The 15,521-nt window shown below is 39.9% G+C and overlaps 1 protein-coding gene across 4 annotated transcripts in view; it reads left to right on the top strand.

Moving 5' to 3' along the window:
• The first annotated feature begins 28 nt into the window (after nt 1-28).
• AFTPH (aftiphilin) overlaps nt 29-15,521 on the top strand; it is a 45,469-nt gene continuing 29,976 nt past the window's right edge. For 2 of the 4 annotated variants that reach the window (XM_015856521.2, XM_015856518.2), the window contains exons 1-2: nt 30-173; nt 10,585-12,388. In XM_015856521.2, the coding sequence (XP_015712007.1) occupies nt 10,616-12,388 (1,773 nt within the window). In that variant the 5' untranslated portion in view covers nt 30-173; nt 10,585-10,615. Of the gene's footprint in view, nt 174-7,082; nt 7,103-10,584; nt 12,389-15,521 lie in introns of those variants that run through there. The other 2 variants (XM_015856522.2, XM_015856520.2) reach the window with 2 other exon arrangements.

Genomic DNA, 15,521 nt, shown 5'->3' with positions numbered 1-15,521 from the left:
GCCGGGAGGGGGCCGGGCCGGGCCGCCGCGACGCGGTTTCTGTGGCCGTGACATGGGTTCCCCCTCGATGGCGGCTGCCGCGGGAGGCCTCAGGTAACCGGCCAAGTCCCCGCGCCTCTTCCTCGCCGCCGCCATGCCCACCCGGGCCCCGCCGCCCGCTGCGCAGCCCTCAGGTAGGACGGAAGGCCGCCACCGCGCTTTGCGAATCGCCGCGCTGGAGCGGCTCGCTTCCTCCGGGCCTGGCCGGGGAAGGTTCCCCCTGCCCCGCGGAAGCGAACGGGGTTTTTCCTGGAGCCGAGCGCGCTGGGCGCGGGCCCCGTGAGGACATCGCCGCTCCGACCTTCTGTCCCGCGACCGGGAGGGAGACGAGGAGAAAATCTCCCCGTCCTTCGCTCCCCTCAGGGGACGGGACCGCTTCGGAGCAGGCGGCCGGCTCAGGGCTGTGCCCTTCGGTGAGCCCAGCGGGCCGGGCCCGGCGTGAGGTGGCTCCCAGCCGTGTGGGGCAGGTATCTGGGGGCCGGGGACCTGCCTTCAGCCACTAAGGTCGCTTTTCAGAGTGTCAGTCGCTGAAGATGATGTGTTGGAGAAAAGTTATCTCATAAGATTTGGGGTTTTTTTGTGTTTTTTTTTTTTTAATTTTTCTTAGTGGTGGTGTACTGAAATGGGGACAAAATTGGTAAAGTGCCAGTGCTGGTGCTTCAGTTTGCTGCTGTAAGTGGCTGCCTGACGGACCACAGCATTCTTCTGATAGGAGATGATTCCTTAAATCAGGGATTACACCTTAAGTGTTCCTTCAGGATGTCACCGAGTTGGTGTCCCGATGGTTGCAGCCCTCAGCACTCTGTGTAGGAACTGAAACTTTGGCAAGTTTAATGCTCCTTGTGAAGTGAACCTCTGCTCATAAGGTAGTAGGAGGTGCTTCAACAACAAGAGCTGTGCTGTGGTGGTCGTGTAAGTTCTGCTTTCATGCATGGCTTACAGCCTCATCAGAGCAGATTTCTTCAGCTGTTTGTGGCAAAGTGAGTGTGGTGGATGTTGCTTTGTTAACTGGGATGGTCCTTAGAGGTTGAGCATAATTAAAAATATTTCCATCTTGGTTTGTTCTCTGGACGTATCAACCAGACTCGGAAAGCCAATTAGCCTACTTTAAGCCTGAAAACATTGTGTTGTCAGTGCACCCGGCAGTCTGTGTGCACAGTCCTATGCCAAACACTGTTGGAGGCATATCTGGAGGAATGTAAAGCTAGATGGGAGAGCTGGGAGAAGGAATGAAGTACCTTTGGCTGCTAAGCACAAATTTGAGAGTAGGGGAACTTAAACATAAATTTACTATGTAAAAAATAGACTTCAGAAAACGTAATGTGCTACCTTGGTTCCATTTCATGATGTTTTTATTAAGTAGGTGCTACGTGACCTTCTAAGGTCATGTGAAAGTATGACCCCTTCTCTCGACTTCATTTAGGAATTCCATTCATATAAGGAAGCAGCTAAAGGACCTCAGCCTGCAGGTTCATGCTGTCCAGTTCTTTTCTTTTGATTTTATTGTTGCTGTGATTGTGGTTTCATTTAGCAAAGGATTCTGCAAACCTATAAGACTTCAAATAATTCACAGGGAATTGATATTTGTGGTATGTGTTTCTGTTGATTAAAGCAGGGTATGATTTTATGTTTGTTAAGTAGAAGTCAAAAATTGCTTCACTAGCTTAAGTTAATGTCAGCATTTTGCGCCTTAGTTACATCAAAATAACTCTTTCTGAAGCTCTTAGGTACTTTCAAAAGACTTGTCTTTCAGAGCAGAAATAACAAACCAGCTTCGACAGACTTCAGTCAACTCTTTGCCCTTTCCTTTTGAAATATTCATAGAGCTGTCCTTGCAGAAAGGTAGAGGTATCAGCTGGAAAACCTGTGGTAAAGAAACCGATGCTAGGTCTGGTTTTCTCTATGCTCTGCAGCATAATCATCTTTCAGATACTTATTATCTTTTCCTATGAAATGCTCATTTCTTTCTGTGCTATTGTATTATCTGACAACTTAAACTATGTCTTTGCGAATGTTTCACTGTGATGGCGTGCTAACCTTTTCACAGGGATCCAAAATACTCATTTATGACTTCTCTGGATAGTCCTCTTTGGAGAAATGCCTTTTCTCAGATTCTACTTATCAGGTTTCTTGCTACTTTGTCCGTCCATTTTATTTTTCCTTCTTATAGAAAACACAATGCAAGCTGCTCCTTATGCACAAATATCAATAAATAAAATCTTGAAATGTGCCTTGTGTGAAAATTGATGGTCTTGTTTGCAGTAGACTTTTTCCAGTAGTCTCTCTTCTATGCTTATGTCTTCAGCAATGAAAGCTTTGGATTCACTTCCAAACATCTCTGTGATGTCACTGGTTGCAAGGTCACTTCTGTATGGCAAATAATTTATTTATTTTTTCTAAGTCCAAGAGTCCTGTTCTGGAAGAACCACATGACAAATCCTCTTTTCTCTTTGTTATGGTACAAGCTTATGGGGAAAGGAAACGTGAAACCTTAAGTTCATTTATCTGTTGAAAGATGATGGAAAATAGACCTTATACTTTTGGAGTATTAGATATCCTACATGTGTTGTGCTTATAGTGTGCCATAATATCTGTGGGTGAAATGAATGGCCAATGATGTCCTTCATAAGTGTGTTTAACTTTTTTTGCCTTGTTCTTCTCACCTACTTGTTCCTTCAGTGTCAAAGGAAACAAGCAAAAGTTTGCAGTGATGGAGGGCAGAACTGTGGCTGATCTGCTTGTGCTGACATGTTTCCACTACTGAGCTTTCTGAGACCCCTTTCTAAGAGTGCACTTCTGGGCTGCAGCAATCTGCTCTTTATTGTAGTATCAATGAAGTGTGAAGGTTTTAGATGTACCGGAGAACATACTGCTCTGTAAATAAATCTCTAGGAAGAGTTGAGCTTAGGTAATTTACTTTTAATACTTCTTAATCCAGAATCTTTTGATCTTGATTTGGAACAGGTTCCTAAATAACACGTTGCAGAGTAACATCCAGAAACACATTTTCTCACAGAGTTGAACGCTGTTGTTAAATGTATTTGAGAAATGATAAGAATGAAAACATCCCAGTTATGTGTGACTTAAGCAATCTGTCTCACTTTACACATTGTATGGATGTGTACAGTACACTGTGCACAAGTGCAATGTTCCCATGGCACCGGATCTTAAACCTGATTGACTTTCCCAGCCAGGCATGTTTGCTTACATGAGTTGAAAATATGCCTGTTCTTAGAACATCTTCCCCAACGTGTGTTTGCAGATTTAGATTTTGACAGTGTCTGTATCTGCAGCTGTTGAAGCAAAATCATTTGATCCATCAGTTGATTTTGAGTGGTAACATTACATGGTTTTCTTGTGTGTTGTAACTTTGTAATTAGTAACCTGGTCTCTTTGTTTTGGAGAAACAATGCTCTTCATGGTTAAGAGAAGCATCGTGGACCAACTCAGTGTCCATACTTAAGTCTAGATGGAATAAGGAGAAGTGAAACAGCACAGCTAGTGAAATCTAGTTTTTCATCACTTCTTAATAAGGAAGATATTGCAGACTTCATATTTGTATCATCTTCCCTGCTCTTATCATTTGTAATGGGGAAGAGGAGCAGTGGCAAAGAGGTTTGATTCTGAAATAGGTTGAACTGTCTGAGGATGCCTTGTTTTCACTGCCTGCTTGGGGAAGGCAAGAGGTCAGGAAGATTGAGATAAGTGCCTGGATCCTGATGGAAGTCTCCTGAGTTTTGCTGCTTCGCTGTTTTTCTTACAGTGCTTTCTAATAGAAGGTGTCTGGCATATTCAGTGTTTGTTGAAACCGCAGTAATGCTCAGTGGTATTGATTAATTCCAAATGTTGGGTGATGAGAAATAAGGCTTATATTTAGATACCACGGATGTATTGGAGTTAGAGAACGTTGTTTTCCTCAACTTATAAATGTCCAAGCAAAAACAGTGTCCTGAAACTCCTGTGCTGGATAATGGACCTTCTGGCTGTAACAACATCAGATTCAAAATCGAAAGCATTGATTTCTGGAGGCTTTATGAAGTAAACATTTTCCTTCTGTATGTTATTTGCTGGGAAGTTATTCCAAAAAGAAAAGTGAACTTAATAAACCAATTTAGGACCATATTGACTGCTGCTTGGAGAATGACTCTTTCTAGATTGGATTGTGTTTGTAGGAATGTTAGTTTAACAGATTTCCCTCATTTACAGCTGCCCTTCTAGAAATGAGCTCTCAGGTGCAGTACAGAAAGACTGGAAATCCATTTCCCATTGTTAATAAGGCAATGAAAAGGCAAAGGTAGAAAAGTAGACATCTTTTCCTCCTGCAGAGCAACGTTTTGCAAAGTCTAAATCTTTACCGAGATAGTTTTGATGTTTGTTTGAGGAATTCCCTTGCAGAGAAGAGCTGAATGTACTTGGAAAGAACGGATTCTAGCAGCTGATGACTTGAACCCACCTCCTTGGCACTGCAAGCTTTTTACTGCCAGGCATTTCAGGGACGTTGTTTCGGTCATGGGGATCTTGCTCATGTCATCCCTCTTTATTTTATGTTTCTTTATGGGTTTTGATGGGTTGCTTAACTCAGCTTTGCTTTCAGACTAAACCACAATTGAGTGGTTATTCATTGTGTTGCTAATGTTCCCCTTAAGTTCAGGGAAACATTCTAATCCATGATGAGTTTACTTAAGTTTTACGAATCTCGGTTATTTCTTTACTTAGCAATATTCTTAGTAGCCTCCCTTTTAAATTTAACTTGATTTCTTTTTAGGTTTTATATAAGAACAAAACATGTCTTAGAAAGTACACAGACAATGAGCTATTTAAACCTGCTTTGGTGTATTGTATTTACGTTGTGCTTTTTGCTGCTGTGTCTTTGTTAGACTCTCCTTTACCCTGCAAAAAGGTAATGAACAGTGATGTGGTTCAGTGTGAGGAAAGCAGATATTGTTCCCTATTTCCTACAAGAAAATAATGGGACACCTTGGCTTGATAGCATTTGGAAAACAGAATTAATGACTTGAGGTAAAAGTAGCGTGTGAATTTGGTTCTTATAAATCCTTGCATTATCAAAGCTTAAATCATCTACTGCTGTAATCTTTTCCAGCTTCACAGTGTTCTCTTTTCTCCCTTCTATTGGCTTGTTTTAAGTTAAGTCAAATTACGTGCTGAAATGCTCGTGTACTTAAGAAAAACAGATTTAATTCAAGAGCTGCTAAAACAGAATTTAATCTGACCAAGTTGATGAGCATTGTGGTTTTTTTTTTAAAGAAAATGTTGATATGTAATTATAAGTATATTGATAAATGACACTGACAGCACAACTTTAACAGTGAAATACTGAAATGTGTGAAATTCCTTCATCATGAATAATCAAGATATGAAGAAACACATGTTTCAAACAGTAGAAATATAGCTGCTGTGGTCTGTGCAGGTGAAGGCTGTTACAGTTTCCCTCAAGGAAGTATCGTTACTATGTAGTATGTTGGAAACATTGGTGTATCCATTCAGGTAAATGCTAAAGTGCACTTGAACTTCTTAACTGACTTTTAAGTTTCAGAAATAGGGGGAAAATAACTAATGTGTCACAGTCGTGATATATATATCTATATATATCTATATATATATCTATATATAGATATATATCTATATATATCTATATATATCTATATATATATTGCCATTGTTGTTTCAAGTTCTGCTTCTTGAGTAAAACACACTTTGCAAGTGAAAGGGTTTATCACTTGAAATACTGGTTTTGCAAAATGCTACAGCCCAACAGCATGACTGATAGAATATGTCTGAGTTGGGTGTAGAGTTCTGTGCTATAAAAGATGAAGCCACAGTTCCATCTCTTAGCCCTCATTTGAGATGCCAGTCAAAGCAGGGATTAACTAAGAGAATTAAGGAATAAAATCATTGTTCTATCAGACCTGTGGTTTATCACTAAGTTGACGTTTGCGTGAATGGTAATTTATTGTGTTCAACATTTTGTGGTTGGCAGGTGGAACACTTCAGTCTAGTCGAGAAAGGGGATCATAATTAAATGCTTTCTGAAGGAAACAACATCAAGTCTAAAAATGCCTATGCTGCTTTTTATGTTGTGTCGAGATTTGGGAATATACCCCATTTAAAAAACATCATCAGTAATTAGTCAGCCTGAGGGTGGGGGAAGGCTGGTATGACGCTCCTTCCTTCTGATAAGCACTTAGTTTGATAGTAGGTTGGGTGCTGTAAATAACAATTAAATTGTAGTAACGTAACCTTATGCTCGTGTATAGTGCAGATTCACACAAACTCTTGATCATGAACTTTTAGAATGCATCCGTAGCATCTTGGGAAATAGTTGGCTTTCAAAAAGAATTTGATAAGCCCATAGAAGTGATTATGCATTTGGCTCATATGGGTTAAACCGATGGAACTAAGAGAAAATGTAGATTTGAAAATCCGATCAGAGCTTTGATGGTTAACTAGCATTAACACTCCTTGCAGATCCTGTTTTGGCAACTGTTCCTGAAATGTGTGGAGCAGAGTACTGTGCAGTGAGACTGCTGCTGTGTAAATGATGCCTGGGATGTTTTCAAAGTGCTTTAAAATGAAAAATTGAAGGAAGTGTCTTCTGTGTGGCAGAAGGGAAAATGTTTGGGTGATCGGAAGTCTTCCTTCAAGTTTAATTGGGCTCTGGCAGTTTGCTTCAGCCCTGGGTGACCTCAGCTGCGCTTTCTCTTCTTTGTCATTTTAACTTCTGAACTTTCTATGTCTTGTAGGTAAATTCCTGTCAGTGATGGTATTTGTTGCCCCCATGTCACTCATTTTGTTTTCTGAATGTTGACTAGTTGTTTTTTGTTTGTTTTTTCTTCTTAAAGATTATCCTCTTCCCTTTGAATTTTCTGACCTCTTTTATTGTTTATTTCCAGGTGAGGTGAAGAGAATAGTAAAGTAAACCATCAACAAAAGAACACGGGTAGAGCTGTTACAATAGATAATGTATGGAATTAGTTCCAGAGCTTGTGATGTCAGGTGGTGGAGCACTAAGTAAGGCAGGGTTGACCATGATATTTTGAATAACGTAAGTGACAAACAACTTGTATGTGCCTATATTTATAAAAAGGCTTCAAGAGACATGCTTACATTGATGCAAATTCTGATACCTTCTCTTTTTAATGGGGAAGCTCCAAAGTAGTTTTTCAAGGTCTCTGACTCACTGTGTTATGGTATAACTTTAAGCTTCAGTTGTGCAAGCTTCATCCTTTACACCCCTAAGTCTTGAGTTATGATTAGTGCAGTTTAAAAAGAAATACATGGGCCAATATTTAGATGCATAATTTAGGAGGTTTCTCAGCATCTTGCCCATCTAATTCGTATACATCAAGCTGCAGTAATCTGAGTGAGCCACTGAGCTACTGACATCTCTTAGCTGAGCAGATGAGCTGTAGCTGAACCAGCTCCCTTCCAAGATTTTTGAAATCTTTAAGCCATAACAATACAATGTGAATTTATTTTATTACTGAACCAACACAACTGTCCATTGACGTCACTGTCTACGTGCAGAGCTGTAAATGCATGTATGTGCTAGCTGGAAGCAAATTCCTTTTTCTATTGCATGCTTTCTCCTGCCCTTCTTGTGACCTCTCATCAGTAAAAATAAGAGCTCTGGCACTGGGGAAGCTGGCCTGCCTGGGTTTATGTCCTTTTAACTTAAATATAACTGCTCACGTGACTTAATTATTCTAAAACTGCTTCAGAAGAAGGAAAGTCTGAGATTGTATCCATTTGGAGTTTTCTTGATGTGTATGATGGTTTGGTTACACTTCGTCTTTATTGCTCCTACCACACTGAGAACTTCAAGATTGGGTCTTGCAGACTTCAGAAATCTGGTTTCTAAATCAAGTGAGTTATCTTTCAGACTTTAGCTCGTGTTAACATGCGCATTTGGCTTCTTAAAACACATTATGTTTTATGGACTACCTGTCTGAGAGTACTTGAGACATCTAGGGATTTTGTTTGGGTTTCTGCTTGAATTCCTATGGACTTAGTTGCATACATAAATTTTTATTTCCAGTATAAATCAGTGATCCGTAGAACGCTCATCTTCTGCTTTAAAATCTGTTCTCTCTTAAAAATGACTTTCTAGAGATGTCTTTTGGAGGGCTTGTGAATCTCTGCCTAATAAAGAATAAAACATGTAATGATGTGATAAAATTTAATGTTGGGATTGCATTGACTTCAGTGACACTAATTGGCCTTGGACATTGAGCAGGGATTGACTGCTTGGATATTTGCCAAGAATAAATGCTGTTATGGTATTTAGTGGATGGAAAACCCAGAAGCTTTGAAAGTAAGAGGGTTGGAGCAATCTCAATCTGAACTCAAACACACTCCATGGACATCTTGGATGAATCTTTATGCTCACATGTGACACTGAGCAGGAACTGCTAAACCTTTATGTAAAGCAAAGAGTGCTTTTGGCTGCTGAAGTCTCTGAGATGTGAGAGTGAAGTTCCTCACAAATACCTTGTTGAGCAGCTGGTGCTGAGTAAGCCTGTGTGGGAGCTGGTTGACAACTTTAGCTTTATTCTAAACAACGCTTCTCTGCAGTCTTCAGTTTCCATGTTATGTTACAAATCACTTCTTGGTTTCATTTTGATAAGCAGGCTATTTTGTAACTGCAGAATACCCCTTAAAATAGAAAAACAGAACACAAAGAGAGGTTAGTTCCCTTAAAGTTATCAGGCTTCCTTGGCAAATGCACAGAATTGTTGGACTGAAGTGCTGTGGTTTGTGGTACTTTAAAAGAGCTACAGAGCTTTGTTTGTTGTTGTTATGCCCTTGGTGTGCTGTTGTTTAGGTTCTGTGCTAAGTATGGAAAGTAACCAGTTGCAGATCTCCCTCTATGGGCACTATGTTATAAACCAATGAAATGGTATGTACAGTTGTGAGTGTGTAGATTCATGAATCACTAAGTAGCACTATCATATGCAGTAGTGAAATATGTCTAGCCCTATTTTGGGGGAAAACAGTTCATACCTTGACTGTGTCTGCAGTAGGACACAGGAATGCTTTCATGCTACTTTTACTTTTGTGTTTAAATATTTTGTGGGTAATCTTGCTCCATTCTGCTTTTGAGAATAAGCTTTGTTGGAGAAGTTAGCTTTGCTCTAGGCTTGGAAGGTGCTTATTGTGGTGTTTCCCAACTGGCGGTTAGTAGGGCAAAAGCAGGCAGGCAACAGTAGTTGGGGGGCAGCATGCTTTGGCTTGGAGTTATGAAATCCAAAGAACCTGATAGAAACCCATGAGCAGGTAGAGACTTAAACATTCAGACAGCAGATCACAGCTACAATATATACACATATATACACATATATACATATATATATATATACACACACATATATATGTATACACAATATATACCACAGTTATAATGGTAGCTTCTCTCAGCGTTCCTAAATGAGGAGGCTCAGGGGAGACCTTATAGCTCTCTATAACTTCCTGAAGGGGGGTTGTAGTGAGCTGGGGGTTGGCCTCTTCTCTCGTGTAATCAGTGACAGAACTAGAGGGAATGGTTTTAAGCTGCGTCAGGGGAGATTCAGGCTGGACATCAGGAAGTATTACTTTTCAGAAAGAGTAGTCAGGCATTGGAATGCACTGCCCAGGGAGGTGGTGGAGTCACCGACCATGGGAGTGTTTGAGAAACGCTTGGATGTGGTGCTGAGGAATATGATTTAGCCTGGAAGTATTGGTAATGGTTGGACTAGATGATCTTCTAGGTCTTTTCCAACCTTGATAATTCTGTGATTCCGTGAATGGTTTCGAAGCTTGTGGAAGCAGCTTCAGGAATCTTTGAAGCTACTGTCTGAAGGTATCTTAAGTATGTGACTGTTGGCTGTCCATCAAGTAGTTTAATTATTGTCACACAGTCAACTGAGGGCACAACTGCGTGTGGGAGAAGGCAGACCAGGGTAAGTGGCTATTTCATGAATTGCTGGTGACAGCAAGTTGGCAACTGGTGGATTAAAACTCAATTTAGTTGCGTTATTATGCTGCACAACAGCTGAAGATATATTTTATGTTATTTTATTTTTAATATATTTTATGTTATGGTGTTTCAGTGCTGTCTGCTGAGAAATGTAATCATGTAGTTGTTTACAAGAGTCTTGAAACATCTTTAGTAGTTTCCTTGTGACTTCTAAAACAGGAAAATTGATTAAAAATGAGTCTGAGGTCTTGGCACCACCTTTATAATGTGCTTTATGTATCCTGCAGAACTGCTACTGGTAGATAGTTGTCTTAGGCTTGAGCTGAGGCTGCCATCTTTTTTCACCTGTCTTCTGATGTAAGCCTTGCTTGGCTTCTTTGTAGAGAAAGAAAAGCAGTATCTTTAAATACTGAGAGTTACAGGTAAATGTTCTGCAGACATTTTACATAGTGGTATCTTATCTTTCTTTTCAAATATGAATGATATTTACCTACACTTAAACTTCTAAAATGTGAAACAAACAAACAAATCAGAATTCCAATAAACTTTTTTTTTTTTCTTTTCTTTTACAGAAATATATTAACTTTGAAGTGGAACTAAACAATGGAACCAGATATTATTCGAATGTACTCCTCATCCCCTCCACCGCTAGACAACGGAGCTGATGATGATGATGAAGATGAATTTGGAGAATTTGGAGGATTTTCTGGTGTGAGCACTGCTGGTGTAGCTTTTGCCGATTTTGATGCAGCAGAATACAGCCATGCAAAGGAGGAATTTATACCCACAAATCATTTTATACCCCTTCATGATTATTCTGACAATGTAGCTAGCATTGCAACTTTCACATCTGTTAAAAATGTTAAAGACTGCATTGCAGAGCTTCCTACTTCTCCTAAGGAACTTTCCGATACGTTAGCTACTAGTACCAGCAAAGAAAAATCTACGTGTAGAACTTCAGGTACTGCTTTTGATGTAAGTTTAGAAGATGTAAACAAGAGAGAGGAACAAAGAGAAAACACTGGGAAATCAGAGGGGTTTTCTTCTGATGTTAGAACTGATATAGTAGTTGAAAGCCAGGATGAGCAAATAGATGCTTGTAATGGTGAAAGACTTCCATGTCTAGAGATTCTAACAAATGGATTTGCAGCATTGGACCCTGTAAATCCTCAGGGAACAGAAGATCTAGACAACATCAGTGATTCAAAGGGACTAAAAACTGTTAGCAGCCATAGTGCTGAGCTAAGTTTGAACTCAATTCCTAGCTCAGGTGAAGGCTTTGCAGATTTTGCTACATTCTCAAACAGAAAAACAATCAACGTAGAGGGAACAGGGCCTACAATATGCACCATTCTTAGTGAAAGAGACTCTCTGAACATTCAGGAAAACAACAGAATAAACAGAGCAATTCATACTGAAGAAGAGACTTGTGTTGCAGAAGTTAGCTGTGAACAGGATTCCTCAGCACTGGAAGTGAATGAATTTACTATTTCTAGTACATTTCAAACAACTGGAAGTTCAATATGCACTACTGAAAATGGAGAAAACAATGGAAGGAGAAAACAACATGATGGGGAAAATGGCAGAGATTTTTCTCAGCTTGATGGTTTTTCAGGAACAGGGAACATCAAAACTGATGAGGTGGAAAGCTTAAGCGCTGATCTCAAAGGAGAAAATGTGGATGATTCTGAAGAAGTTAAGAGTGGTGGAAGTAGTACTGAAGTTGTAGATCGTCACATCTCACATGATGATGACTTCGGTGATTTTGGTTCAGTCAGTGCATCTTCTGCTTTCGTTAATGCTCAAGAATCAATAAATGCTTCAGCTTTAGAGGGAACTTCCAAACAGCCTGCACATGTTAGCAAATGTAATGATGCATTTGGTGAATTCAGGGACACGAATACTGTTTCTCAGCTGCCAACAACGTTGGATCAAGCTAAACTAAATCAGACTGCTGACACTTTAGAATGTGATGCTACCAGTAAAACCTCTGGCTTAGACTTCCAGAATACTACTGAGGTAGAAAATGGTGGTGATAGTGAATTTGGAGACTTTGATTCAGTGCCAAAATCTCAAGATGAGAGCATTGATTTTCAGGACTCTGACGACTTCGCGGACTTCAGTTCAGCAGGTTGTAACCAGGCTACGGATTGGAACGCTTTTGAAGATGAAGAAAAGGATGACTGTTCTTGGGCTGCCTTTGGAGATGAACAAGCTGGTGAATCTCATCACAGAAAAGAAACGTGGCAGTCACATAGGACAGATACATCTGCAAGGATTGATGGTCCAGCATTACACAAGACTGACAGTTTTGCTTCAGCGTCTTTCCAGGGAACTACTAGTAAGCAATCTCAAGAACCAGCACCTTCAGTTCAGGTAAGGGTGTTCCTGATTTTGCTTGCTCAGAATTATTCTGCTTTTCTTCATAAAGCTCTTCCTAGTTCCTGCTTCTGTGTATAACAGATGTTTGGATAGTCCTTGTTTGTCTTGTGGGAGAGATTTAATTTGGTTGGTGAGAAAGACTGGTATTAAATAGTATGCTGCATTTACTTCTTTCATCTTCTGCACTATTCCTTCCTGCAGAAAAAAAGAGCCTGGTCTATTGAAATTTGTATGCATTTGTTCTGAGAATTATATGTAGTCCTTATATAAAGTGATCAAAGTAATTAGCCACCGTAAGCATTTCAGAGCCTGTGTTAGTTCTTCCTTTGCTTTGTAGTTTATGGCTTTTTGGGGAGCTCTCTGATGTTTCCTTCTCATTAATCAGGCATAAAATAAGTGTCAGAAAGCTGGGGCAACTAGTTCCCAACTTTTTTCCAGCACCATTCTGTATTGTGTTTTCAAACATCTGATTAAAAATGAGGATTCAATTTGTTAACATTGTGTTCATTTGCTTGGAGAGCACCATAAAAAGGTATCTGACTTTGCAGGCAGGCACTGTTGCTATTCATTTCAAAGTACTGATGTGATTGTAAAATATGACCTCTTGAGTTCTGTCCCTAATATTCCAACTTCTGGGAGTCTCTGTTATGTCAGTTATGGTAAGCTTCACATCATAACAACATTACAAATAATGGATCAATAACTTCTTGAAGATGCTGGTGTATCCAGGAGTAAAGTAGGGTCACTTCTTAGCTCCTAAGTTTTCTCCCTTAGCTGCTGAATGTGTATTAATTCATTCTTAGGTCTTTTTGCATGTCCTATTTGAGATCCCTGCCTGTTCATTCATAGATACATTCTTATAAGGATTTAATACTGTCTTATGCAAAATTTAAAGCATTTTGGCTGTAAAATTCTGATTCTTGATTCTTTTTAATTAAGTCAATCCAGGTGAGTAGTTTAGAATATGTTTTCTTTCTGAAAAGAGTAGCAGCACCAGCAGGAAAGGGTTGGTGATAATAAGTATCTAAAAGTTTTGGAACTTTTCTGACAGCAGAAGAAAAGGAGGTAAGTCTCTTGCAGGATCTCCTGTAGACTTGGTGACAGCCTACTCTCTTAACATTTCTTACCAATGACAGACAAAATAGATTTTCAGAGGAATGCTGTGACAGCCAGAGTGTTGCAAACATAAGCAAATAAAACAAAGCTTTTAGGGCTTATCCTCCAGTTCTTGTCACTTTAAAAGGTATGAGCCACAGTTCCTGACACTTCCTGCTTCCTGTTTTGTTCAGTGACTAGTGCTCTAAATTTCAGACTGAGTTCGAGAGACTAAAAAAGGGTCTCAAATGAGCCTGCACATGGATTTTTGTGTCTGTGCAAAACCTTCCTCATTGCAGAGGGCTACCTGAGTGAGGAGGTCCTGTTCTCCAGCACAAGCACAAACCTATTGTTACCTTCTCTGTTGTTCATTTGTAGAGTGCTTGCGTCATTAGTGCAATTAATCTAACTTGTTTCTGTTTCCACTTGAAATAAGTCATTCAGAATCTGAAAGGGGGTTGGGGGGGGAAGAGGTTATTCTAGAGTCATGCTTTCAAGAACTAATCAGAAAGTTTCCATCATTTATTTTTGCTTACTGTTTCCCATGATATGGTAGAGTTTCAGCTGAAAACACTTCTGAATGTTGATGCTTATAGAAGAGGAACCTTTAGAGATTCTGTAATTTTTTTTTCCCTTCCCCACATCTATGTTAGCACCCGACAGGCTGAGCTGTATGACAGTGGGCTGTCAAAAGTCTTAAAGGAGTTTGGTTAGATTGTAAACCAACTAAAGATTTTTTTCATTCTTCCCCTGGGCAGCCTGGTCTAGTGGTTGGCGGGGTCTGCCCACAGCAAGGAGGTTGCAAGTAGATGATCTTTAAAGTCTTGTTCAACCCAGGCCATTCTGTGATTTATCCTTTGGTCAGTGGAGACTATCTGGTTATAATGTGATTCTGTCCTTCCTGCAAGTGAGGAAGTACAACCCAGAGCTTATGGACTTGCTCCAGCAAAAGCTGCAGGGGAAGTTGAGCCAGGCGAGTTTTCTGTGGTGCAACAGTTACCTCAGCCTTGCAACAAAGTTTAGTTGCTACATTGTTTATCCATTAACTCTTAAAAACAATAGTTGTACATTTTGAAAGCTTGTTTTGTGTTCTGCAAGCACCTTAGGTTTTCAAAAGACTTTTCCAAATCTGCCTGTGTTAACAAACATTGTGTTTCTACTCCAAGGAGCTGTAGTTTGATGCTTTGCAACTAGAAATGCTGTCTTGTGTGTTCTAGGTATTGGGATTAATTGAGTCAACATGAGCCAACAAATAGCCCCAGTGCTTGGAGCGCAGAATACTAGAAAAGTGATCAAAATCTGAGTTTAATTTTTCTTACTTATGATTAGAAGATGTTACTGAGGTCAAACCACCAAACAGAGCTATTCTGAAGTACTTGCTAAGAGGGAGAAATAGTGCATGTGCTGGACACTTGAGATAGATGTGAAAATTGAAACTTTGGCATAGGCTGAAGGTGTGCTGGGATCATTTACAAGATACTGTATACTTCATCTGTAATGCTGAGGCTTAAAGGCTGGCTGTGGTGTGGTAGTGTAACAATGTTAAACAGTGTATAAAACAGAACGACATAGTTCTTTGCAAAAGCAGGAAACTGAGAAGTATACTTAATCAGCAACATTACTGTATATGTATGTAGTGTGCTGAGCTCTTTTTTTCCATAGTGTTAGATAGTGGTAGGAAAAGGTAATGGTATAGAATCATAGAATGGCTTGGCTTGGAGTTCCAGTTCTCCTTCTGCAGGCAGGGTTGTCAAGCTACTAGATCAAGTACTATGTCAATTTTGTTAGGACTCTGTCCAACCTGACCTTAAACACCTCCAGTTATGGGGTATCCACCATCTCTCTGGACAAATGGGTTTATCATGTTCAGTTAGAATTACAGAAATTATATATAATCCATTAGATTCCAGCTTCTGTGGCTGGAGAACACAGATATTACAGACTGTTGTTTGAACACATCTTAATACTACTGTGTACCTTAATCATGTAATGTTTTTCTTCATCTGAAGATAGACAGTAGTTTGTTTCAGTT

The sequence above is a fragment of the Coturnix japonica genome, chromosome 3 (genome assembly GCF_001577835.2).
Source record: "Coturnix japonica isolate 7356 chromosome 3, Coturnix japonica 2.1, whole genome shotgun sequence".
NCBI lineage: Eukaryota > Metazoa > Chordata > Aves > Galliformes > Phasianidae > Coturnix > Coturnix japonica.
Note: the sequence above shows the minus strand (reverse complement) of the source record. Positions and strands in the feature narration are given on the sequence as shown.